General features: G+C 37.5%; 1 protein-coding gene across 1 annotated transcript in view; it reads right to left on the reverse strand.

Moving 5' to 3' along the window:
- Positions 1-21,311, reverse strand: part of LOC110800574 (uncharacterized) — a 46,900-nt gene extending 25,589 nt beyond the window's left edge. The window contains exon 1 of the mRNA XM_056830075.1: positions 21,210-21,311. Coding sequence (XP_056686053.1) covers positions 21,210-21,311 — 102 coding nt within the window. The remainder of the gene's footprint in view (positions 1-21,209) is intronic.
- Positions 21,312-27,248: the final 5,937 nt, after the last annotated feature.

The following is a 27,248-nucleotide window of genomic DNA, read 5'->3' on the forward strand; positions in this document are numbered from 1 at the left end:
AGCCAGGAATACATATTATTTACACATAATCATATAGCATAATTTAGATGCATACTCTTTGTTGCGTGCCTTCCCTAGCTGCGCCCGAACCGAACAAGAACAAGTCTTTAGGACTCCAAGTGTCGTCCCTCCGTAGATAGTCCACAGCACGTCCGGATCCGCCTTAAGATTGACCAAATAGAATCGCCCCTAAGGTACTATAAATTTTCGGCACTTTTGAGCAAGATGTGTGACTGAATTTTTCTCTCAAAAACTCACTTTGAATACTTGAATAACTCGTTATAAATTGTGAACCCAGGCCACATATTTATAGGGGTATGGAAAGAGAATTGGAATCCTATTAGGATACGAATTAATTAAATTAGAATCTTAATGAAACTCTTATTTAATTAATTTATCAAATAGAATTAGGAATTTAATCATTAAACGAATCCTGTACGTTTTAGGTTTCGTATGTGAACACAAACACCCACGCACGCACATCAGCCCACGAGGGGCGCCATGCGCGCGCGCGCACAGCCCGAGCATCGCAGCCCACGACTGCCGCAGCCTTGGGCGCGCGCTGTGGCCTGCCTTGCGCTGGGCCTGGCGCAGCCTTGGGCTGGCGTGTTATGGCGCGCGTTTGCTGGACGTGGGCCTGGCTTCGTGCTGGGCCTTCGTCTAGCAAGCTCGTCCGATGCTAATTCGTACGACGCGCTTCCGATTAATTTTCCGATTCCGGAATTCATTTCCGATACGAACAATATTTAACATTTCCGATTCCGGAATTAATTTTCGTTTCGAACAAATATTTAATATTTCCGTTTCCGGAATTATTTTCCGATTCCGATAATTTTCCGATTCAGACAATATTTCCGTTTCCGGCAATATTTCCGATTCCGGCAATATTTCTATTTCCAATAATATTTCCCGATACGTACCATGTTTCCGTTTCCGGCAACATCTACGACTTGGATAATATTTATATTTCCGATACGATCCATATTTCCGTTTCCGGCAATATCATCGTTTCCGGAGTATTCATTTCTTGCCTGTGACGATCTCAGCTCCCACTGAAACCAAGATCCGTCGATTCCGAATATCCATAGATGGAGTATTTAATGCCATTAAATACTTGATCCGTTTACGTACTATTTGTGTGACCCTACGGGTTCAGTCAAGAGTAAGCTGTGGATTAATATCATTAATTCCACTTGAACTGAAGCGGCCTCTAGCTAGGCATTCAGCTCACTTGATCTCACTGAATTATTAACTTGTTAATTAATACTCAACCGCATTTATTAGACTTATCATTGAATGCATACTTGGACCAAGGGCATTATTTCCTTCAGTCTCCCACTTGTCCTTAGGGACAAGTGTGCATTTCCTAATTCCTTTGTCGCTCGATGCTTGCTCTTGAACATAAGGTAAGAGTTGTCATCCTTATTATGTCCAGAGGTGTTCCCCGGTTTCAGAGTTCAATTGATCAAATAAACAGATAATCATAGCCTATGATTCATCCGAGCACGGCCATGCATTTCACAGTTTCTAGCTCTCCGAGTGGCCTTGTACAACTTTTAAGCATCTCATCCCGATTTATGGGAGGACAATCCCAATCTTGCGATCTTGAGATTAGACTTCGTTTGATAGGTGATTACCTGAGCGTTGCCTTTATAGCCTCCTTTTACGGTGCGACGGTTGGTCAACGTCAAAGCAACCAGTTCTCGAACAAGTAATCTCAAATCACTCAGGTATTGAGGATTTAGTGTCTAATAATTTTAATGAAATTTACTTATGACAGATTTTCATCTCTTACAGTAAAGTTTCATAGGTCTTGTCCGATACTAGTCTTCACAAAGTAAGTATCTATGCAAATGATTATGACATTGCCATGTCCACATAGTTCAAGAAACAGAACTACTAGTCATCTTGCATTCTAATCGTCTAACGTTTTCTATGCGTCCAATTTTATAGAAAACTCCGACTAGGGACCATGTTCAACCTTTGACATTCAAGTTCACTTGATAGACATTTCTTAGTCACAGGACTGGTCCTGACAGTCTATCTTGAATATATCGTCAAATTAAAGGGACTCATCATTTAATACTAAACCAAGATTAAATGGAATATGAAAATTCATTTCATATATGATAAATGTTCAACCCTAATGTTTTACAACCATGGGCCTCGAACCCATCTTTAAAACATTTCATGGAATTCAAAGCTATGCTTGATTTCCAGTGCTACAATGTGAGTGTTGCTTTCTCACTTGTTGCATAGGTTTAGTTATCATGCTTTGCCAATCTTAATATCTTTTTCATCGAATGATATTCGAGATAGGATGATAAGATCTTTTGAGTTTGTTTATTATGTGATCTAGTCTTTCTTACTTCGATAGTGGTTCTACGCATTTTGCAATGAAGAGCCATCAAGTTAGCAGACATGTGATCCACCAAAGTTCAATGAAGAACTCATTAATATAAACAACTCTGTTTTATTGCTTCTTAGGTAATAAGTACTTTTACTTCAACTGTTTAGGTTGCTAGTGATGCTTTGTTTGGAATTACTTATCCAAGCAGTTCACAGATATGTGGAATACTTTCCAGCTGTATCTTAGAACATAGAAATTAATATTTTAATTTCCCACGCAACAACTCATGGTCTCCAATCCATGTTGCCATTTCGAAACACGATGCTCTTTAGCTCGTCCTTGTCAATGGTTAACTCCAAAGGGTCTTTGCTTGATCCTTTGCCAGTGTTTATGCGTGTAGCATCAATATTTAGCATATCTTTATTTCCTTGAATCAAGAACTATTCCTATGTACCTTTTCAAGTACCATAAGTATTCTTGATCTCAATCTAGTTGATCTTCACTTAGATCAATAGAGACTGGTATATGTTCGTCATGCCTAAAGTCATACGATACGTTTTTGGCGATCCTCATATTATATCACACATGATAAATTCTTTTGCAGAATAATTCTCAATTGAATTGTATTCATGTAACTTTAGCTCATTCAATTTCAGTAGATACTGAATCCAGCTAAATTCTTTGACATATAATATAGGTTAAGAATCTCACTTAGATCCTTTGATGTTTTAACTTAGTAAATGCTTATACATAGTTCAAACATTCTTTTACTTAGATTTATTCACATGGGTCGAATATCTCCAATGGAGTATTTCGTGTTTTGATTTAGTAAATGCCATTACTTAATCCAAAACAATATTATAAGATCTTTGTAAATAGATCTTAGTACCCAGTATGTACTAAGTTTCGCCTTGGTCCATCATTGATGAATAATTTCAAATCTAAGTCATTAGCATTTGAATGTTATTTCACAATAGAGAGATATGTGTGTGATACACACAGGACCAATTAAGTTTTATGTACTCCCACTAAACTTCTTATATATCTATAAGAATCATGTACATTTTATGAAACTAAAATACTTGTTAGCTTCACTAAAATACATTTCTAATTCCCAATTGCTTGCTTAAATCTGTACTTAGATTTTATAAACTAGCTTTTCTTTTCAAGCATTTATTTGGATCCACAAATCCTATGACATACCATGTACATAGTTTCTTCCAACATTTGACTGAGGAAGATGTTTTGTCATCCAATTGCCATATGTACCAATATGCAATCATTGCTTGAATTATAGACTTAAGCATTACGATTTTGCATGAGGTTTCAACACAATCCACATCGTGAATTTGCTTGTAACCTTTAGCAACTAATCTAGCTTTGTGTGTGAACACAATTTCATGTTTGATGGTTTTTATCCTTAAAACAAACTTTGCAACCAATAGGTGTGAAACTATTCTTGCAAATCAACAAAATTTCAATTTTGTCATCAAAACATTGAGTATGTTTTATGGCCTCTAACCATTTAAAACATTTGAGTCTATATATGGCCTCTAACCATTTTAGGGAATCTGGGTTTCGTCATAGCTTTCTTACAAGTCACAAACTCATTAATCTATATGATAATAGTTTGATTGCAAGTTGTAGGTTTCTTCACTATCTAATGGAAGAATCGCATAGCTTTAATGACCTGAACTCCATGTTTCTTCACTATCTAATAGAAGAATCTCATAGTTCCAGTGACTTGAACTCTATGCCTACTAGGGTATAGAACATCAAACAATAGAATATCAATAGCCACTTGAAAGTCCTTTGAATATTCTGTTCTCCTTGAAGCACTTGTAAAGTCTTCTAAGAGATGTCTATTCTTTAAAGCCACTTCTAAAGTCCTTAAAGAATAAGTTCGGATTTTCTGAAGCACTTCGAAAAGCCTCCGGAATGTCCGTTTATGTTTGTTGTTCGCCTCAAAGACTTTCGAGGTCTATTTTCTCCCACTTGTCATTTTGGAAACGAATCTCCAAAAAGGACATTATTTCGAGCAAACAAACATTATGTTCTCAAAAATTCGTGGTAGAAACAATACCCTTGTGTCTCATTTGAATAAATCACAATGAAACATATATCTATACTTGGGCCTTAGTTTGTCGAATGACAAACACTAAGCTCCCACTGAGTTTTGCAACTCTCTAGATATATTTTATGAAAAGTTATTAAAATTACTTTTCAATAGCTTTGACGAATTTGGTTTAGTTTGGTGGTAGTTGAGCATTTTGTTTTAGAAATTATAGGAAAAGTCTTTATGATTCATCATTGATCGAATCAAGTACTAATTGACTTCGATCATTCCAACGTAGATATGCCATATCTTATGGACCTAGATTGTGAAATTACAACACACAATCATTGATGATCATATTTGGTCTTCAAGTAATCATCAACATGATCTAACCTAGATCTTTATGATTTCTTGCCAAGTGGATTTTATACTTCTGAATCTTTGAACTAGCCAAACAGATTCAACTTATATCACATTTGAGTAAATAAACCTATATTCACTCAAATCCATGTGAAATAATAAAGTCATAAAATCTTTCTTTAGCTTTGAACTCTATTGTCTAGGCGTTCTAACAATAGTTCATATCTTTTGTTACTTTCAACAAGTAAGACTAGTTGTCTTAAATTGATTTAGAAATCAATAAACTTTCAAAAGTCCATCAAAATAGAGCTTTTGAATGTTAACTTATTGATATGGTCTAAGCAACAATGCCAAAGATTAGTGGAACTCAAATCAAGGGGTTGATTTGAACCTAGTAAAGTTCTTTAAAGAGTTGTTTGTTTTAATCAAGCATATTGACTCATCCCGTAAATGACCATTTCATTCAAATAAACAAACAAACAAGCATTGTTTTTGTTCTTCTGAATGTGAGTCTTTCTGTGTTTGAAGCAGAAATTTAGGTATGCTGATTATGGAACAAAATAGCCATTTAGTTCCAGCCTTTAAAACAAACTAGATGACCCTACAACTAATGTAGCATTGCCATGCTTCATTTCCCACTTGTAGGCCATTAGTGTAGCCTAGCTTCCATTATTTGAGTTATTACCGAAGTAAGAACCTCAAGCGGTATATGATACCAAGGAAGTTTGATTGTGTTAGGTTATGATACATATGATATTACATAAATCATGCGGAAACAACCATTAACCCAGGAATACATATTATTTACACATAATCATATAGCATAATTTAGATGCATACTCTTTGTTGCGTGCCCTCCCTAGCTGCGCCCGAACCGAACAAGAACAAGTCTTTAGGACTCCAAGTGTCGTCCCTCCGTAGATAGTCCACAGCACGTCCGGATCCGCCTTAAGATTGACCAACTAGAATCGCCCTTAAGGTACTAGAATTTTCGGCACTTTTGAGCAAGATGTGTGATTGAATTTTTCTCTCAAAAACTCACTTTGAATACTTTTTAAACTCGTTATAAATTGTGAACCCAGGCCACATATTTATAGGGGTATGGAAAGGGAATTGAAATCCTATTCAGATACAAATTGATTAAACCTAGAATCCTACAAGAACTCTAATTTAATTAATTTATCAAATAGAATTAGGAATTTAATCATTAACCGAACTCTGCACGTTTTAGGAAACGTGCACGAACACAAACACTTACGCACACACACACGGCAGCCACGATGGGCCGCCCATGCGTGCGTGCGAGCAGCAGCCCACGCAGCGAGGCCTGCGCGAGCCACAAGCCCACGCAAGCACCCGCGCGCGCTGCGCGCGCTGTGCGCGCTGCCACGGCCTGCTGGGCCTGGCCTTGCGCTGGGCCTGGCGTGGCTGTTTGTGTGGCGCGCTTGGCTTGCTGGGCGATGGCCTGGCTTCGTGCTGGGCCCTCGTCCGGCAGGCCTCGTCCAATGCTTATTCGTACGATACGCTTCCGATTAAATTTCCGATTCCGGAATTCATTTCCGATACGAACAATATTTAACATTTCCGATTTCGGAATTATTTCCGTTTCGAATAAATATTTAATATTTCCGTTTTCGGAATTATTTTCCGATTCCGATAATATTTCCGATTCTGACAATATTTCCGTTTCCGGCAATATTTCCGATTCTGGTAATATTTCCATTTCCGATAATATTTTCCGATACGTACCATGTTTCCGTTTCCGGCAACATCTACGACTTGGATAATATTTATATTTCCGATACGATCCAGATTTCCGTTTCCGGCAATATCATCGTTTGCGGAGTATTCATTTCTTGCTTGTGACGATCTCAGCTCCCACTGAAACCAAGATCCGTCGATTCCGAATATCCATAGATAGAGTATTTAATGCCATTAAATACTTGATCCGTTTACGTACTATTTGTGTTACCCTACGGGTTCAGTCAAGAGTAAGCTGTGGATTAATATCATTAATTCCACTTGAACTGAAGCGGCCTCTAGCTAGGCATTCAGCTCACTTGATCTCACTGAATTATTAACTTGTTAATTAATACTGAACCGCATTTATTAGACTTAACATAGAATGCATACTTGGACCAAGGGCATTATTTCCTTCAGTCTCCCACTTGTCCTTAGGGACAAGTGTGCATTTCCTAATTCCTTTGTCGCTCGATGCTTGCTCTTGAACATAAGGTAAGAGTTGTCATCCTTATTATGTCCAGAGGTGTTCCTCGGTTTCAGAGTTCAACTGATCAAATAAACAGATAATCATAGCCTATGATTCATCCGAGCACGGCCATGCATTTCACAGTTTCTAGCTCTCCGAGTGGCCTTGTACAACTTTTAAGCATCTCATCCCGATTTATGGGAGGACAATCCCAATCTTGCGATCTTGAGATTAGACTTCGTTTGATAGGTGATTACCTGAGCGTTGCCTTTATAGCCTCCTTTTACGGTGCGACGGTTGGTCAACGTCAAAGCAACCAGTTCTCAAACAAGTAATCTCAAATCACTCAGGTATTGAGGATTTAGTGTCTAATAATTTAATGAAATTTACTTATGACAGATTTTCATCTCTTACAGTAAAGTTTCATAGGTCTTGTCCGATACTAGTCTTCCCAAAGTAAGTATCTATGCAAATGATTATGACATTGCCATGTCCACATAGTTCAAGAAACAGAACTACTAGTCATCTTGCATTCTAATCGTCTAACGTTTTCTATGCGTCCAATTTTATAGAAAACTCCGATTAGGGACCATTTTCAACCTTTGACATTCAAGTTCACTTGATAGACATTTCTTAGTCACAGGACTGGTCCTGACAGTCTATCTTGAATATATCGTCAAATTGAAGGGACTCATCATTTAATAAACCACAAATTAAATGGAAAAATGAATTCTTTTCATTTATTGTGAATGATTAACCAATAATGTTTTACAAAGATTTAAACTCTAAAACTTTAAAACATTAAATAGAGACATCAAATCCATTCTCCAATATGCTTGATTCCCATAGCTGCAGTGTGCGAGTTGTGCTTCGCCTGCGGCAGAGGTTTAGTTAATGGATCTGATATGTTGTCATCAGTTCCAATTTTGCTTATCTCGACTTCTTTTCTTTCAACGAACTCTCGTAGAAGGTGAAATCTACGAAGTACATGCTTGACTCTCTGGTGGTGTCTAGGCTCTTTTGCCTGTGCAATAGCTCCGTTATTATCACAATACAGGGTCCTTTAATGGAGGGGACTACACCAAGTTCACCTATGAACTTCCTTAGCCATATAGCTTCTTTTGCTGCTTCATGTGCAGCAATGTACTCCGCTTCAGTTGTAGAATCCGCAATGGTGCTTTGCTTAGCACTTTTCCAGCTTACTGCTCCTCCGTTGAGGCAGAAGACAAACCCAGACTGTGATCTGAAATCATCTTTGTCGGTTTGGAAACTTGCGTCCGTATAGCCTTTAACAATTAATTCATCATCTCCACCATAGACCAGGAAGTCATCTTTGTGCCTTTTCAGGTACTTCAGAATGTTCTTGGCAGCAGTCCAATGCGCCTCTCCTGGGTCTGACTGGTATCTTCTCGTAGCACTGAGTGCGTACGCAACATCCGGGCGTGTACATATCATAGCATACATTATTGAACCAATCAATGATGCATATGGAATCCCATTCATTCGTCTACGCTCATCAAGTGTTTTTGGGCACTGAGTCTTGCTTAGAGTCATTCCATGAGACATGGGTAGGTAGCCTCGCTTGGAGTCCGCCATCTTGAACCTATCAAGCACCTTATTGATATAAGTGCTTTGACTAAGTCCAATCATCTTTTTAGATCTATCTCTGTAAATCTTGATGCCCAATATGTACTGTGCTTCTCCTAGATCCTTCATCGAAAAACATTTCCCAAGCCAAATCTTGACAGAGTTCAACATAGGAATGTCATTTCCGATAAGCAATATGTCGTCGACATATAATACTAGGAAAGCAATTTTGCTCCCACTGACCTTCTTGTATACACAAGATTCGTCTGCGTTCTTGATGAAACCAAAGTCACTGACTGCTTCATCAAAACGTATATTCCAGCTCCTGGATGCCTGCTTCAATCCGTAGATTGATTTCTTTATCTTGCATACCTTTTTAGCATTCTTTGGATCCTCAAAACCTTCAGGCTGTGTCATAAACACAGTTTCTGTTAAAACGCCGTTTAAGAAAGCAGTTTTGACATCCATCTGCCATATTTCGTAATCGTAATATGTAGCGATTGATAACATTATTCGAATAGACTTTAGCATTGCAACTGGTGAAAAGGTTTCATCGTAATCCACACCGTGGACTTGCCTGTAACCTTTTGCAACCAATCTAGGTTTGAAAACTTCAAGTTTCCCATCCTTGTCCTTTTTCAGTTTGAAAACCCATTTGCTTCCAATGGCTTGATAGCCATCTGGCAAATCGACCAAATCCCATACTTGGTTTTCAGACATGGAGTCTAATTCAGATTGCATGGCTTCTTACCATTGCTTGGAGCTAGGGCTCGTCATAGCTTGTTTGTAAGTCGCAGGTTCATCACTTTCAAGTAATAGAACGTCATAGCTCTCGTTCGTCGAAATACCTAAGTACCTTTCCGGTTGAGATCTATATCTTTGCGATCTACGCGGGGTAACATTTCTAGATTGACCATGATTCTCACCAGATTCTTCTAAAGATCTCTGAGTTTCATCCTGAATGTCATCTTGAGCATTCTCTAGAGTTTGTTGTTCGACTCGAATTTCTTCGAGGTCTACTTTTCTCCCACTTGTCATTTTGGAAATGTGATCTTTCTCCAAAAAGACACCATCTCGAGCAACAAACACTTTGTTCTCAGATGTATTGTAGAAGTAATACCCCTTTGTTTCCTTTGGATAGCCCACAAGGATACATTTGTCAGATTTTGGATGAAGTTTGTCTGAAATTAATCGTTTGACGTATACTTCACATCCCCAAATCTTAAGAAAAGACACATTTGGAGGCTTTCCAAACCATAATTCGTATGGAGTCTTTTCGACAGCTTTAGACGGAGCTCTATTTATAGTGAGTGCAGCTGTATTTAGTGCATGTCCCCAAAATTCTAATGGAAGTTCGGCCTGACCCATCATTGACCTGACCATGTCTAGCAAGGTTCTGTTCCTCCGTTCCGACACACCGTTCCATTGTGGTGTTCCAGGAGGAGTCAACTCTGATAGAATTCCACATTCTTTCAGATGGTCATCAAATTCATAGCTCAGATATTCACCGCCTCTATCAGACCGCAGTGCCTTAATCTTCTTGCCTAATTGATTCTCTACTTCACTCTGAAATTCCTTGAATTTGTCAAAGGATTCAGACTTATGCTTCATTAGGTAGACATAACCATACCTACTGAAGTCATCAGTGAAAGTGATAAAGTAGCTGAAACCACCTCTAGCATTTGTACTCATTGGTCCACATACATCTGTATGGATTAAACCCAATAGTTCATTTGCTCTTTCTCCAACTTTAGAGAAAGGTTGCTTTGTCATTTTGCCAAGTAAACATGATTCGCATTTACCATAATCCTCTAAGTCAAATGGTTCTAGAATTCCTTCCTTTTGAAGTCTTTCTAAGCGTTTCAAGTTTATATGGCCTAATCGACAATGCCACAGATAGGTGAGATCTGAATCATCCTTTTTGGCCTTTTTGGTATTTATGTTATATACTTGTTTGTCGTGATCTAATAAATAAAGTCCATTGACTAATCTAGCAGATCCATAAAACATCTCTTTAAAATAAAACGAACAACTATTGTCTTTTATTAAAAAGGAAAACGGATATTTCATGAAATGCCCTCGAATTTTGCCATAATTCACCAAACGCCCATCAAGTTTCAATAATTCATAAAATACCCCTCACAATTCGTACAAATACCCAACATACCCTTACTAATAACGGACCGTTAGTCTGCCGTTAGCCAAGTTTCCAATTCACCCAAATGCCCCTATTCTGAAACTTATTTCACCAAATGCCCCTATTGTGAAACTTATTTCCACCAAATGCCCCAAACTTAAATATAGCTATTTTGATGTTTCAGCGACTAGTTTTTGTGTTTGAAAGGTAGCTGTTGGTCACGGTTGACTATAAAAGCCCCTTTGCTGAATGGTTCTTGTAAGTTAGATGTTATTTTGATTTGCATTGCTAATTTCATAAGATTTTTGTCATGAGTTTTCTTTCAAAATCATCATCCACACCCAATGAGTCCACATATATTAGAGTACCTACCAAATTTTGTTATTGTGGTAAGAAATTTGTCATTCGAAGCTCTGATATAACACTCAATCCACAAAGGTTGTACTACAAGTGTGATCCTTGAAACAATCTGAGATGGTACAAGGGAGTAGTTGAGCAAGAAAACAAGGGGCAACAACATGAAGGACAATGCGGGGGAAGCTTAGACGAAGGAGAAAGTATTGAAAACATGCGAAACAGTAAGATGCAAGAAGAATTGAAGCAAATGAAGAAGAAGCTAAAACAACAACAAAAAGTAGTCAAAGTTGTAATACAAATGGGGATATTGATGTTTGTAATTTTACTGTTTGTAATCATGAAGTAAACACAAATAATGAGAAACAAATTCACATTTCATAAATAATTGATGTTGCATAATCTGCACAAATTACCAAACTGGGAAGCATTCCTGTTTTTAGCTTCACTTACAAAACATCTTTGCACCAACTACTTTTAATGTTATATATTTTCTACTCAATGAATATGTGCAAGATCAAAACAGATGTGCAAAAAACTACCCCAAAAGGCATTAGCAGCTATCCAGAAGAGCTTGTGGAACACCACTTCAACCTCTATTCCTACCACAATAACAAAATTTGTTAGGTACCCTAATATATGTGGACTCATTGGGTGTGGAAGATGATTTTGAAAGAAAACTCATGACACAAATCTTATGAAATTAGCAAAGTAAAGTAAAATAATATCTAAAATACAAGAACCATTCAGCAAAGGGGTTTTTATAGCCAACCATGACCAAGAATCACTTTTCAAACACAAAAACTAGCCGTCGGAACATCATAATAGCTATATTTAAATTTGGGGCATTTGGTGAAATAAGTTTCATAATAGGGGCATTTGGTGAAATAAGTTTTAGAATAGGGGCATTTGGGTGAATTGGAAACTTGGCTAACGGCGGACTAACGGCCCGTTATTAGTAAGGGTATGTTGGGTATTTGTACGAATTGTGAGGGGTATTTTATGAATTATTGAAACTTGATGGGCGTTTGGTGAATTATGGCAAAACTCGAGGGCATTTCATGAAATTTCCGAAAGGAAAATCCCTTAGCATCTAAGCAGGAAACTGAAATGATGTTTTTAGTAAGACTTGGAACATGGAAACATTCTTCCAATTCCAAAACTAGCCCGGAGGGCAACGACAAATAGTAAGTTCCTACAGCTAATGCAGCAATCCGTGCTCCATTTCCCACTCGTAGGTCGACTTCACCCTTGCTTAACTTTCTACTTCTTCTTAGTTCCTGTGGATTGGAACATAAGTGTGAGCCACAACCTGTATCTAATACCCAAGAAGTTGAATTAGCAAGTATACAGTCTATAACGAAAATACCTGAAGATGGAACGACTGTTCCGTTCTTCTGATCTTCCTTTAGCTTCAAGCAATCTCTCTTCCAATGCCCCTTCTTCTTGCAGTAGAAGCATTCGGATTCAGAAGTGGGTTGACTGACCTTCCTCTTTACAGATTTGGCGCCAGTTTGCTTAGTTGGGCTGGCCTTGTTGCCACCTTTCTTAGCATTCCTCTTCTTTCCAGATTTCTTGAACTTGCCCCCATGCACCATAAGCACATCCTGCTTATCACTTTTGAGCGTCTTTTCAGCGGTCTTCAACATACCGTGAAGCTCAGTGAGCGTTTTGTCCAGACTATTCATACTGTAGTTCAGTTTGAACTGATCATACCCGCTATGAAGAGAATGGAGGATGGTGTCTATAGCCATTTCCTGAGAAAATTGCTGATCCAGCCGACTCATATTCTCAATGAGTCCAATCATTTTGAGAACATGTGGACTTACGGGCTCGCCTTTCTTAAGTTTGGTCTCAAGAATTTGCCTATGAGTCTCGAATCTTTCGACTCGAGCCAGATCTTGGAACATGTTCTTCAACTCACTGATGATTGTGAAAGCATCTGATTTGATGAACGTTTTCTGCAGATCCGCACTCATGGGGGCGAGCATTAGACATTTCACATCCTTGTTGGCATCAATCCAACGATTGAGGGCTGCCTGAGTGACCCCGTCACCTGCAGCTTCGGGCATCGCCTCATCTAGGACATACTCCTTTTCTTCCTGCATAAGAACTATTTGCAAGTTCCTTTGCCAGTCAAGGAAGTTTTTCCCGTTCAACTTCTCCTTTTCGAGAATTGATCGAATGTTGAATGAATTGTTGTTTGCCATATTAAAAACTACAATTGAAAAGAATAAACAAATAAATAACCATTCACAGTTTCTCTTAATAAACTTAAATTCTAGCATACATGCATAATTCAATGTTCATTAAGCATTTTATTCAAATTATGTGTTCCGGCAGGTGTGAATAAAATGATTCCAAGATCCTAAAATCATTGAAGAACTAAGCACAGTTTGTCGACTTAATCCTAGAACATCTTAGGTAAGCAAAAGCCTTTTGCTAATAGTCTAGAAACTATTCTTGGTTGATAGGTACGTCTAAGAACTTATTAGGTAAACCTATCGATTTTGCCACGACATAAAAGGACTCCTTACTTATATCGTTGAGTTTCACCAAAACTAACATGTACTCACAATTATTTGTGTACCTTGCCCCTTTAGGACCAATAAGTAACACCTCGCTGAGCGAAAACTATTACTAGATTGATATAAAGGATATCCAAGCAAGTGTATATTTTGGCATGGCACCTTTTAACTAAATTTTTAAGTTTGGAACTTAAAGCTCTTACTATGTTGGTTAGATTTTAAGTGAACTAAAATCCTTAATCATGCAACATAATCAAGCTTTTGATCTCATGCATTTTAAGACATATTTAAAAGCAATAAATAACTTAAAACATGCATAAGATATTTGTGATCTAGTATGGCCCGACTTCAACTTGAAGCTTTAACTTCAAAGTCCGTCTTGAAAATCTCCGTGGGAGGCTCCATTTTCTTCAAATAGGATAAGCTATAATTAAAACTAATTACAACTATTTGATGGTACGCAGACCATATTTGAATTGAAAAACGACTTTGGTACTTTGGACCAATTACATTCAAATTAATGGTACGCAGACCATATTTTCTATCCTATTTGGGCCATACTAGTCACTTCATAACCTGCAAAACAGTACATATACAATATATACCATTCACCCATTCATTATCATGAATGGCCCACATAGCTGGTTAGTAAAACACATTATGCATCACGTAAACATTTGCAGCAATTAATCAAGGGCACCAATAATCTACCAATTATTCAGTCCTTATTAATTCTAATCAAGTTGTTTTAACCTTAAGGATTTGTAGACCTAATCAAGAGTTTATGACTAAAAGGGCTCCCACTCAAACCAATAAATTCATATGCTTTACTAATTTTAAACATAAAAATGTATTTCTAGTCTAACCGGAAACATACAAATTTAATTAAAATTTAAAGCTCATATAAATTTATAATTGAATCCAAAAAATTTAATTTAATTTCAGTCGTATTTAAATTAATTCATGATTTTAATTTTAGTAAAATAATTAGAATAAATAAAATTTATTATAATTACAATATTCAAAATTAAAATCCAAGAAAATAATTTAAATTATTAATTTTAAAATTAATTAAAATTACGTAAACTGAAAATTTCAAATTAAACATTCAAAACGATCTAATTGCAATGCAAACACCCTACGCATTGCACGCCCATGGGCCACACGCACACAGCCATCGCTGGCCATGTGCGCGCAGCCCATGCGCTCGTCGCATAGCTGCTGCATCTACCCATCGCAAGCCATCGCACAAGTTGGTGCTCACTGCGCGCGCGCCAGCGCTCGATGCACGCGAGCCATCGCTCGCTGTGCGCGCTCGCCAGCGCTCGATGTGCGCGCTCCAGCGCTCGATGCACGCGGGCCATCGCTCGCTGTGCGCGAGCCATGGCTCGCTGTGCGCGAGCAATTGCTCGCTGCGCGCGATCGACGCTGGGCGCAGCGCTCGTGGCACGCGAGCTTGCGCTCGCTGCGCGCGAGGCGGCGCGCGCTTGCGCGAGGCAGTGCGCGTTGTGGCGCAGCTCGCTTGCTGCCCACACGCGACTGCCTTGGCTCGCCCTTCGCCCATGCCCATTCGTCCATAGCTCGTGGCCCACGACACAAGGCAGGGCTGCTGCCTTGTGCTCGTGCACCATGCGCTTGCTCATTGCATTCGTGCCGCACGGGCGACGAGCTCCCTTGCTCGTCGTCGCATGCCCGCACTATACAACACCCCTTAAGGGTAACACGAAGCGTCCATTGCTTTGTGCGTGCAAGTTATATGAACGAATCGCATAAAAATTTAAAATTTATATTTAAAATTAATGACAAATTAATAAATTAATATTAATTTCATAATTTTAGGGCGAAAAATCGAAAATTTATTATTCAATTGATTTCCGATTATCATGGATTCAAGCCTAGGTCATAAAAATTTAAAATTTATCATAAATTTACAATTTTTATGGTGGTTTTTAATCATAGGTTTCTAATTAAATTATAATTAATTATGAAAATCAAATTAATTCTAAATTATTCTAATTTTCAACAAATTAATCATAATTACAAATTAGATTGCATAATTAACAAGGCTAGGCATTCAAACTTGTTAAACATATACAGTAGGTCAATCAAAAATTCAAGATTTATCAACAAGAATCGCAAATATTTAATTTAACATCTTAAATTTACGAAATTTTGCATTCGAAAAACTAAAACCTTCGAAAAGTCATAGTTAGGCTTCGAATTTGAGAATTCTGGGTTCGGCAGAAAAAATTTATTTTTGTCAAAATTTTAGAATGCCTTTTACATGCGGAATTGACACAAAAATCACTCGATTTGGATGAGTAACGAAGAAACTGCCGAAAAACTGCGTACGTATAATTAAATAAACGCAATTTGCAATTAATTAACAATTACGAAAATTAATCACCCCTTTTAATTCTTGCAAATTTGTAATATTTAACCATGTTCATGCAATTTAGATTATGAAAATAATAACAGGCTCTGATACCACTGTTAGGTTATGATACATATGACAATTCATAAATCATGCGGAAACAACCATTAAGCCAGGAATACATATTATTTACACATAATCATATAGCATAATTTAGATGCATACACTTTGTTGCGTGCCTTCCCTAGCTGCGCCCGAACCGAACAAGAACAAGTCTTTAGGACTCTAAGTGTCGTCCCTCCGTAGATAGTCCACAGCACGTCCGGATCCGCCTTAAGATTGACCAACTAGAATCGCCTCTAAGGTACTATAAATTTTCGGCACTTTTGAGCAAGATGTGTGACTGAATTTTTCTCTCAAAAACTCACTTTGAATACTTGAATAACTCGTTATAAATTGTGAACCCAGGCCACATATTTATAGGGGTATGGAAAGAGAATTGGAATCCTATTAGGATACGAATTAATTAAATTAGAATCCTAATGAAACTCTTATTTAATTAATTTATCAAATAGAATTAGGAATTTAATCATTAAACGAATCCTGTACGTTTTAGGTTTCGTATGTGAACACAAACACCCACGGACGCACAGCAGCCCACGAGGGGCGCCATGCGCGCGCGCGCACAGCCCGAGCATCGCAGCCCACGACTGCCGCAGCCTTGGGCGCGCGCTGTGGCCTGCCTTGCGCTGGGCCTGGCGCAGCCTTGGGCTGGCGTGTTGTGGCGAGCGTTTGCTGGACGTGGGCCTGGCTTCGTGCTGGGCCTTCGTCTAGCAAGCTCGTCCGATGCTAATTCGTACGACGCGCTTCCAATTAACTTTCCGATTCCGGAATTCATTTCCGATACGAACAATATTTAACATTTCCGATTCCGGAATTAATTTCCGTTTCGAACAAATATTTAATATTTCCGTTTCCGGAATTATTTTCCGATTCCGATAATATTTCCGATTCAGACAATATTTCCGTTTCCGGCAATATTTCGGATTCCGGCAATATTTCTATTTCCAATAATATTTCCCGATACGTACCATGTTTCCGTTTCCGGCAACATCTACGACTTGGATAATATTTATATTTCCGATACGATCCATATTTCCGTTTCCGGCAATATCATCGTTTCCGGAGTATTCATTTCTTGCCTGTGACGATCTCAGCTCCCACTGAAACCAAGATCCGTCGATTCCGAATATCCATAGATGGAGTATTTAATGCCATTAAATACTTGATCCGTTTACGTACTATTTGTGTGACCCTACGGGTTCAGTCAAGAGTAAGCTGTGGATTAATATCATTAATTCCACTTGAACTGAAGCGTCCTCTATCTAGGCATTCAGCTCACTTGATCTCACTGAATTATTAACTTGTTAATTAATACTGAACCGCATTTATTAGACTTATCATTGAATGCATACTTGGACCAAGGGCATTATTTCCTTCACCTCGGGCCATATAGACTCGCCCAACTATCGCAATAACTGTACGCCTTAAGAGAAAAAGTTCCTTAAAATAATCGCCCCAAAGCGACAAGCACCGTAGTCCACCAATCGGCTACGGCTTCTCAAGAAAATCATCACGTTCTAAAAACAAAGAAAAAAACAAAAGAAAAGAGAATACATAGAACTTCCAAGTGAAATAAACGAATGAACAAAAGGCCAACCGTGTCATCAAAAGACCAGCCTAAACAACACTTTCAACGCCCCACCTGGGCGTGAATTATTTCAACGCCCAGGCCTGGGCGCCGAAAATGTACCCAGGCTCAAAAAAGGCCCTAACTTCTAGTGGGCCCTGCCATATTCATTCGACTTGAAAATTGCCGAAAGTCGCACCTCACGACTTTGTCAAAGTAGCACACCACTACAAAGATCGCTCGCACTTACGAGCACGATCCCAAACACGATCAAAGACATTACAAAATGCGTAGGAACCTCTTTGACAAAAAATGACCGTCAAGCACGAGTGCTTGGGGACTCGAAAGAAAATATATATTTCAAAAGAAAGTGTGCAAAGTTAAAACGGTATTCCCAGACTACACTGTACGAAGTCACGTGTTTGGATAACCTCAAAAGATAAAAACGGATTACGACCTCAAGACAAAAGTCGCCGTTGATACTTATACATAGTCCCCTAATCAAGGACCCAGGTAATGGCAAAATTAAGCCATAAAGACTAGCTCAAAACCATGAAAGAAGATGACCACAAGACAATGGTTCGTCTAAGCACGTTGTCAACCCACATTCAGGTTACAACTAAATCCGAGCATCCCTCGAAAGAATTCGCTCTTGCAAGAATGAATAAAAGAAATTCTCAAAAGAAATCACGACTTGCCCACCTCAATCGGGCAAGATCGCGCCACGAACCACGCGAGTTCCAAATCGAAAAGACGAATTCAGGGGCGTCCACCCTTAGCGGACAGGGCTCGCCCACCTTCAGCGGGTGGGGTCTGCGTCACTAGCCGCGCAGGTCCTCAGTTTTCAAAAAATAAAGTCTTCAAAATTCAAAATAGGCTCGCCATCTTTAGCCGGCGGGGTCTGCGTCACAAACTGCGTAGGTCCTTATCTTCAAATTTCAAAAACAGATTCGTCCACTTCTATCGGGCGGGGTGTCCACCCTTAGCGGACAGGCTCGCCATCTTTAGCCGGCGGGGTCTGCGTCACTAACCGCGCAGGTCCTTAGTCGCTGCAGCGATAACCTTTATCGTTTTTCCCTTTTTCCAAAATTTAAAGGATCGGTTTTCCCTTTTTCCAAAAATTAAAGGATCGGTTTTCCCTTTTTTCCAAAAATTAAAGGATCGGTTTTCCCTTTTTCCAAAAATTAAAGGATTGGTTTTCCCTTTTTTCCAAAAATTAAAGGATCGGTTTTCCCTTTTTCCAAAAATTAAAGGATCGGTTTTCCCTTTTTCCAAAAATTAAAGGATCGGTTTTCCCTTTTTCCAAAAATTAAAGGATAGGTTTTCCGTTATTCCAAAAAAGAACGATGAAATTGGTTTTCCCTTTTTTCCAAAAATTAAAGGATTGGTTTTCTGTTTTTCCAAAAAAGAACGATGTGTTGGATTTTCCTTCGTTTTATGTCCCATAAAAACAAGGAGGTTTTCTCGTTTAACTAGCCTTGAAAATGAGAATCTTTAAAAAAATTTTTTACCTCGTGGTTGGGCTTGGCCAGGCCCAATTACACCTTATAGCTTTGATTTCGAAAACATCTGTAGCTACTCCCAATGACAAAGTGAGGGAGTTTTCTACACTTCTTTAGATCCTTCCAATGACAAAGTGAGGAATTCTCTATACTATCCGTTGACAAATCCCAATGACACGTGAGGGATATGTCGACACTTCAAGTGATGACCCTTAAGTAAAATGTTATCACTCGGGGGCTCGTGAGACCCTCGCAAAAACAGGTCACCATGGCTTGTGTGACGCACTCCATCTAGTACTTTGACCATCGTCTTATTCCAAGACTCAGTCAAAGTGGGGGCTAACTGTAGACACCTACTTTTGTCCCCATTCCCGAAAGGGAAGGTTCGATGATGAAAACGTAAATCTCCACTTGACAACGCATCTCCTATAAAATAACGAATCTCAATTCCCCTTTTCATTTCACCCGAAACCTGCTATTTATGGAAACCTGCTAAAAATAGTAACTGCCGTAATGGGTAGTTGTTAAAAGTGGCAAGTCATAAAAGATAGAAACCTGTCAGAATTAGGTGTTGCACTCCAACATAAATCCTAAATGAGATAGAAATTGCGAAAGAATCCTATTCCTAATATGATTCAAAAGTAAGAGTCACGTGTTAATTAAAATCCTAACGAGCCTAGAGTTCGTAACGGGCCCAGACGCATCCCGTCACAAGGTTAATACGCACTAAAGGACTCAATTAAATCTCAAATACTCCGGATTCTAGGAATCCGAATCTGACTAAGAAAAACAGCCCAGACCCTATTTTCAACGCCTGGCTCTGGGCGCCGAAATCTTCGTGGATTAGAGTTCTGTAATTCTATCTCTCCACGAACTCTTTCCTATAAATAGACCCCGAAGTTCGACGTGAAAAGAACACACAACAACACACAATTATATTCTGAGTATTGACTCAAAACCCCTAAGCCTAAGCCTCACGCTGCAAAACTGATCACGCGTTCTGTCGCAATCGATCCATAAACCGAACAGAACGTATCCCGTCCCATAATTTGAGATTCGTTAAATAAAAGGAGAAATAGCAAAGTCAAAGTGGTTAGTTTTCTGAGAACCGTGACGCACCTCTCAAGGGTGCGTCGTAATGTGTCCATTTTCCATGGTTTAATTGCTTTCCTCGCCCTTTTATGAACTGTTAAACTAACTAAAATCTGATTGTTCGATCACGCTTAATAAATATGATATTTTTGGGAAATTGGATTATCATGCTAGGTCCCTTAAAACAATCTAAATCAGATAATCGCGTTCGATCTAGTACTATATGTTGCATATTGATAAAATCAACTCAGATTAGTTTAATAGTTAACGCATGTCCCTTCAATTATTTATGCTGAGCTAGTAAGGATATCCTGCCTCTGGAGTTATCGAAGAGCGAGTACTCCTCTCGGTAGTTACAGTCCCCCGAACCCTCAATCTCTACCATGCGGGTGTACGTTGAGCGATCCCCACCACCAGGGATCACAAGGGAACCTACGGCCGTCGTGGTCAAACATAATTGCACTCCCTTTATGTCACGATAACCGGGTTTTGTCAGTTTTTCTCATTATCGTTAAAAACTGAATGGCGACTCCTATATTACTAGTCAATTGAGTGTAAACTCACAGAAAATCCAATTACACTTGATTTGACAAAAAGAAGCGTCACACCCACGAGGGACAAGGTCACGCATTGGCCTCGTGCTTTTTCGACCCCCTCACAAAAAGGAATTCGATGCTTTTATTAATACTTCAATGAAAAGGCCTTACATCCATCAATAACATTGCTTTTATTTCTCCAAACCATAATTGAACTAATTACCATAAATAGTAGCTTTTCTACTTTATTAATCAACAAAATAAATAACTAAGGATCGGATTACATTTCTCTAAAGACTAATGTCATCACGACGATCATCTCTTTCTTTGTATTGATCTGGAGTAAATTCTTGATCATTAATATCATCCATGTTGTCTTCCGAATCATAATATTTATCCATAACCTCATCATCCTGTTATGACACTTTATTCACCTCATTATTAGCTTTTGGTTCTATTTCAAAGCCACTAGAAAACTCAATAGTAGATTCATGAACCACTGGATTCAGATTTTTCAACCTCAACAACTTCACCATTATCATTCATTTTCTTCCATTTCATACTCATAATCGTCATCTATGTCACCTAGACCTAATCCCATAGTAAGCATACCTTCTTCATAGCACCTTTCTGCTAATTCAATGATAGTAGTCATAACCTCAGTATCATACCTTCATCTACCATCTACAATACAATACTTCCTCCAACTAGGTGTATCATCCTCAAAATGCATATCTCTGAACTTATGCTTAAGCTCTATATAAGGTGTACTATGGGGTAAACAATATACAATCATCTCAGGCATAACATCAATTTTCCTCAAATGTGGCAATTCTTAAACGTCCCAAAATAGTTGTATGCAAGCTCAATCTTCTTCACATACACATATGGAGTCTCACTATCAAGGTTCTCTAACTGTCCTAGATTGGAAAACTTTGAAGGCAACATTCTTAAGTCCTAAAAACACACACTTAAGAGTCTCACTAATCATGTTCCCAACAAAATTCAACCCCCAAGGATACAATAAATAGTTCGTGGAGCCAGAAAATTTCAAAGCACAAGTATATGCTCGACATGAAATATGATGTAAATAATCACATAAAGCAAGATAAAACATGGTCAAAACATATACATGGCAATTAATAAATCACATTATCATATAAAATGCATACTTAAACTAATATGCCCTTCTTAATCTACCCATTCCTCACTTGGAAGTAATATTAATTTTCGAAATTAATTAAGAAATAACTCCTAACTTAGTTGACATTATTAGAAATTAAAATCGAAAATTAATAAGAATTATTAATTAATTAAACAAATTAATTTCGGATAATAATTAAGGAAATCCGAAAAAAAAAATTCTCAAATTCGAAAGTTCGAATAATTACTTGAATAATTAAATAAATAAATAATTCGGATGTTTAAATAAAAGAAAATCCGAAAATAATTAAAATTAATTCTAATTTAATTCGAGATTTTCGAATAAAAAAAATTCGGAAATTTAATTAAATTAAATAATAATCCAAACTTTTCAACTTATTTCAAACGACCCAAAATAATTGATATTTGACCTTTAAAATATTGAGTACTCAAAATAATACGTTTTGACTTTAGGAAAATAATATTTAAAAATCCTGAAGTTCCGCAAATACCACTTTGTAGTATGAATTACTACAAAGAAGCATTAGTCTTCGATTACCACTTTGTAGTATTGCTTACTATAAAGAAGGAATGAAACTAAGCTCTAGTATACCACTTTGTAGTATTACTTACTACAAATTAGCCTTAAGCTCCTGAATACCACTTTGTAACACCCTAATAATTCCTTGCTTTTATAAAACCATTTTCCAACTTAAAATAAAGGAATTACTAAAGTATTACCGCCACCGTGATAACGGTTAAGGCTAGTACCAGAATTACGCAGCGGAATTTAATGTTAACTCACTTTTCAAAACATGATTAATAAATATCGAGGCCTCCTACAAATTGGAACCATGACGGCCCAAAAACCAAAGTATAAAAAGTTCAACGAATTTAAACATAATTAAAATATAAATAAATAGTTCAAAATACGAAAGCATGCAACTCTCTCAATCATCCCAAGCCACATGATTTCGATCTACCAACCTGCTATATTATTCTACTCCCCATCAATGCAAGTGCAAATGATAGATCATCATAGGGTCATTAAGGCAAAGGCCATGACCAAAAGACACAAAGCACGTAGTCAGCAAAAGCTGAGTACTTACAAGAATAGAGTGAAACAAAACTATAAACATGCATCACTCACTAAGTACTAATCAACATGAAAAAGCCATTAATAATAACAAGTAAATCATGAATACAAGACTCGACGCTTGACTCGACTCTTGACTCACAATTTAATTAGAATAAGCTTCGAACGGGCCAAAGTAATATTCCATAAAGGAAGGGTGATGGGAGCCAACCATACACCAAATAGTAAATAATAATATCGGGCCATACCGAGTGTCAGGCCATACCGACGGAATTCCTGCGCATAATATGAATGAAACAAAGTCTTGTATCATTAGTAGGAGATCAAGCTTTCCGGCAAGTCTCCCCCCATTGTTCATACTCAAGGTATATACGTTCCAAGAGTTTTGAAGCTTGTTCTGGTTGCACTTTACGTTTATTAATATTTTATTAAAGGCGAACTCGAGACTCAACAAACATACATTTAATAAACAACAAACAAAACAATCTCATTTTAATCCTTTAGGACTTGTGATCAATAAATCAAGACGTAGTGGAATTACTACCAAGTTCCTTCTCACAAAAGGCGAGATTCCACATCATGCCCATTAACATGAGGGTTGTTCCCTTGCATGACAAAATCCTAATTCATTTCATATAAAGTATTCCCAACTGAACCCTACATGTGCGATGGCTTACGTGAGCGAACCCTTCACATGTGGTAGAATAAATAGTACAACGAGGTACGAATAATTGGCTCAAAAGTATGCTAGACATCCCGTACAATAGCATAACAATAAATAATCCATACCTTGCATGTGAAACAAACCACACATGCATAAATATTGAACAACATGATTGACAATGAAATCCATACTCACAATAGTCCCAACATGCTTGTTCAATCAACAAATCAATAATTCCAACAATAATAAGTCACATGATCGTTCACCAAATCAACTATGAATTCACCAAGTTCACGTAGTACAATTCACATCCATAAACAATCATGTAATGTCCCTTGACAATAAATGTGGTCGCCCTAGACTTGTACGTACCTGGAATACCTAAGTACGGGGGCCACTGTGCGAATCACAACTTACTAGAAATCAACTCCTATAAACACAATGGAGAAACTTAATTATTATCCATGTTTACTAAATTTCCAGCAACTTTGTTTAGTTTTAAAACACTTGAATTAATTAGAACTTAATCGTTCATTAATAAAATAATAGTCTCAATCAATGGTTTAAAACCCTAGCATGAAATTAATTTATTTTCATGTATAAAACCATTAAAAGTCGACGTTTTAAGTTTTTACAATATTCTGAAAAATATAATTGATTATCATAATTAAATTCATCATCTAATTATGCTAATCAATCGCCCATAAGGCTTAGATTAAAACTCCAATCATAGTTTGTAATTAAAACCATTAAAACTAATAAAAATGAAAGCTTTAATATATAATTCAAATCTGAAAATTATAATATTTCAATTCAAAACATTCTTCAATAATTCAAACATACAAATCCTCAAAATTCGGTGTTCATAACCGATCCCAGCATTTTAATTAATCAAAACCAATAATAATAGTATAATTTAAATACGGAATTGAAATAGAATAGGCAAGGAAGAAGAGAATTATACCAATCCGGCCTATAGCACGGAACAACCACGAATTAATTGTGATTGGGTGAAAGAATTGAGTGAACGAACAAGAACTCACACACACACACACACACACACACACACACATTAAATAATAAATTCGTTTGGTAATAATTAAACTAATAAATATTCTAATTAAATAAAATACATTTAAATAACATTTAAATGCGTTTTAAATTCTAAAAATCATAAAAATACTTTATAAATATAATAAAATATATTTATAAAATACAGAAAAATACGAGGTATTACAGCAGCGCCCAGGGCCTGCATTGCTGATGGCTGAGTGATGCACCACAGCAACAAACCAGCCTCATGATGTGCCTGTTGCCTGCTGCTTGTTGCTTGCTCGCTGGGCAGGGGCTTGCGCAGCGGCACGCGAGCTCCCTTGCTCGTTGTGTTGTTGCCTTGCCTCGTCGCCCCTTTTGTCGACCACCCGCACATCACACACCGCACAAGGCCTAGCCTGCCGCGCATGCTCGTGCTTGCTCATTGCTTCGTACCGCATGGGCGACGAGCTCCCTTGCTCGTCGTCGCATGCCCGCACTATGCAACACCCCTTAAGGGTAATACTTAGCTTTAATTGCTTCGTGCGTGCAAGATTGGTGATCGTTTTATAAAAAATAATAATTTTTATATTTTAAATTTAACGACAAATTAATAAATCATATTAATCTCACTAAATTTGGGTGAAAATCGAAAATTTATTATTCAAATTAATTTCCGATTACATGTATTTTTAGGGATTAAAATCTAGGTCATAAAATTTTAAAACTTTACAATTTTAACAAATTTTATGGTGGTTTTTAATCATAAGATCCTAATTAAATTGCCAATTAATTATGAAATTCAAATCAAATTCTTAATTGTTTGAAATTTAACAAATTAATTACAATTACAAATTAGGTTGTATAATTAACAAGATTAAGCTTTAAAATTGTTAAACAATTACAGTAGGTCAATCATAGATTCAAGATTTACATACAAGATTCGCAAATATTTAATTTAACATCATAAAATTTACAAATTTTGCATTCGAAAAACTAAAAACCTCCGAAAAGTCATAGTTAGGCTTCGAATTTGGTAATTCTGGGTTCGGCATCAAATCTCTGAATTTTGTCAAAATTTAAAACGTCGTTTACATGCGAAATTTACTACAAAAACATAAGATTCCGACCATTATTGACAAAACTGCGGAAAAATACTGCGAACATATAATCAAATAATCGCACGAATTTGCAATTAATTACATACACGAAATTAATCACCCCTTTAATTCATTGCAAATTTATAGAATTTAATCCATGTTAACTATAATTGATTATGGAATTAATTAGAGGCTCGTGATACCACTGTAGGGTTATGAATAATATAAACAATATAATTCATGCGGAAAAACCATAAAGCAAAGAATCCAAATTAATTGCCACATAGTCAATTAGCATAATTAGGATACATACAATGTGATGTGTGCCTTCCCTAGCTGCTCCCGAACCGAACAAGAACAAGTATAGGACTCCAAATGTCGCCCCTCCGTAGATAGTTCACAGCACGTTCGAATCCGCCTTAGATTCAACCAACAAGCATATTCTCTAAGGTTTTATATGCACTCGGGAAACTCACAATAGTGATAGGAAAGTATTAAATTCTCTCTTGAATTTAACAAGTTAGAATAGTATATTGAATTGCATTATAAATTGTGATCATGAACCACATATTTATAGGGTGGAAATAGAGGAGTTTGAATTCTACTAGGAATCGATTAACTAAATCCATTAGGATTCTAGTTAATTAATATCATTATAATTTTAGGTTTAATCAAATACTTAAATATTTCAGATTTAACTAAAACGTCTAAATTTAGTAGAATTAGGAAAACACGATTACTTGACAAGCAAGCAATCCTAACCGGCTAAGGCTTTGGTCGTGTAGCACGCAGCCCCGCAACCCGCAGCCCACGAGTGGGCGTTGCTGCTTTGCTCCCTTTGCCTCGCTGCTCCGCGCGCGGGCTTGCTTGGCGCTGGGCCTGGCGCTTGCGCTGGGCCTTGCGTCTCGCTAGCTCGTTCGTCGATCGTTCGCATGTCGCGCTTCCGATTTGTTTTCTGATTCCGGAATTCATTTCGATTCGAACAAATATTTAATATTTCCGATTTCGGAATTTATTTCCGATTCGTACAAGAATTTAATATTTCCGATTCCGGAATTTATTTCCGATTCCGGCAATATTTCTGTTTCCGGCAGTATTTCTATTTCCGATAATATTTTCCGATACGAACTATATTTCCGTTTCCGACAACATCAACGACTTGGATAATATTTATATTTCCGGCATGATCCATATTTCCGTTTCCGGCAATATCATCATTTCCAGAGCATTCTATATTTTTCCTTTTGATGATTTCAGCTCCCACTAGAACCGAGATCCGTCGTTTTTCGAATGTTCATAAATAGAGTATTTAATGAATAATATATTCACTTAAATACTTGATGCGTTCACGTACTATTTGTGTGACCCTACCAGTTTAGTCAAGAGTAAGTTGTGGATTAATATTATTAATTCCACTTGAACTGAAGCGGCCTCTAGC

This window comes from Spinacia oleracea, chromosome 5 (assembly GCF_020520425.1).
Source record: "Spinacia oleracea cultivar Varoflay chromosome 5, BTI_SOV_V1, whole genome shotgun sequence".
Taxonomy (NCBI): domain Eukaryota; kingdom Viridiplantae; phylum Streptophyta; class Magnoliopsida; order Caryophyllales; family Amaranthaceae; genus Spinacia; species Spinacia oleracea.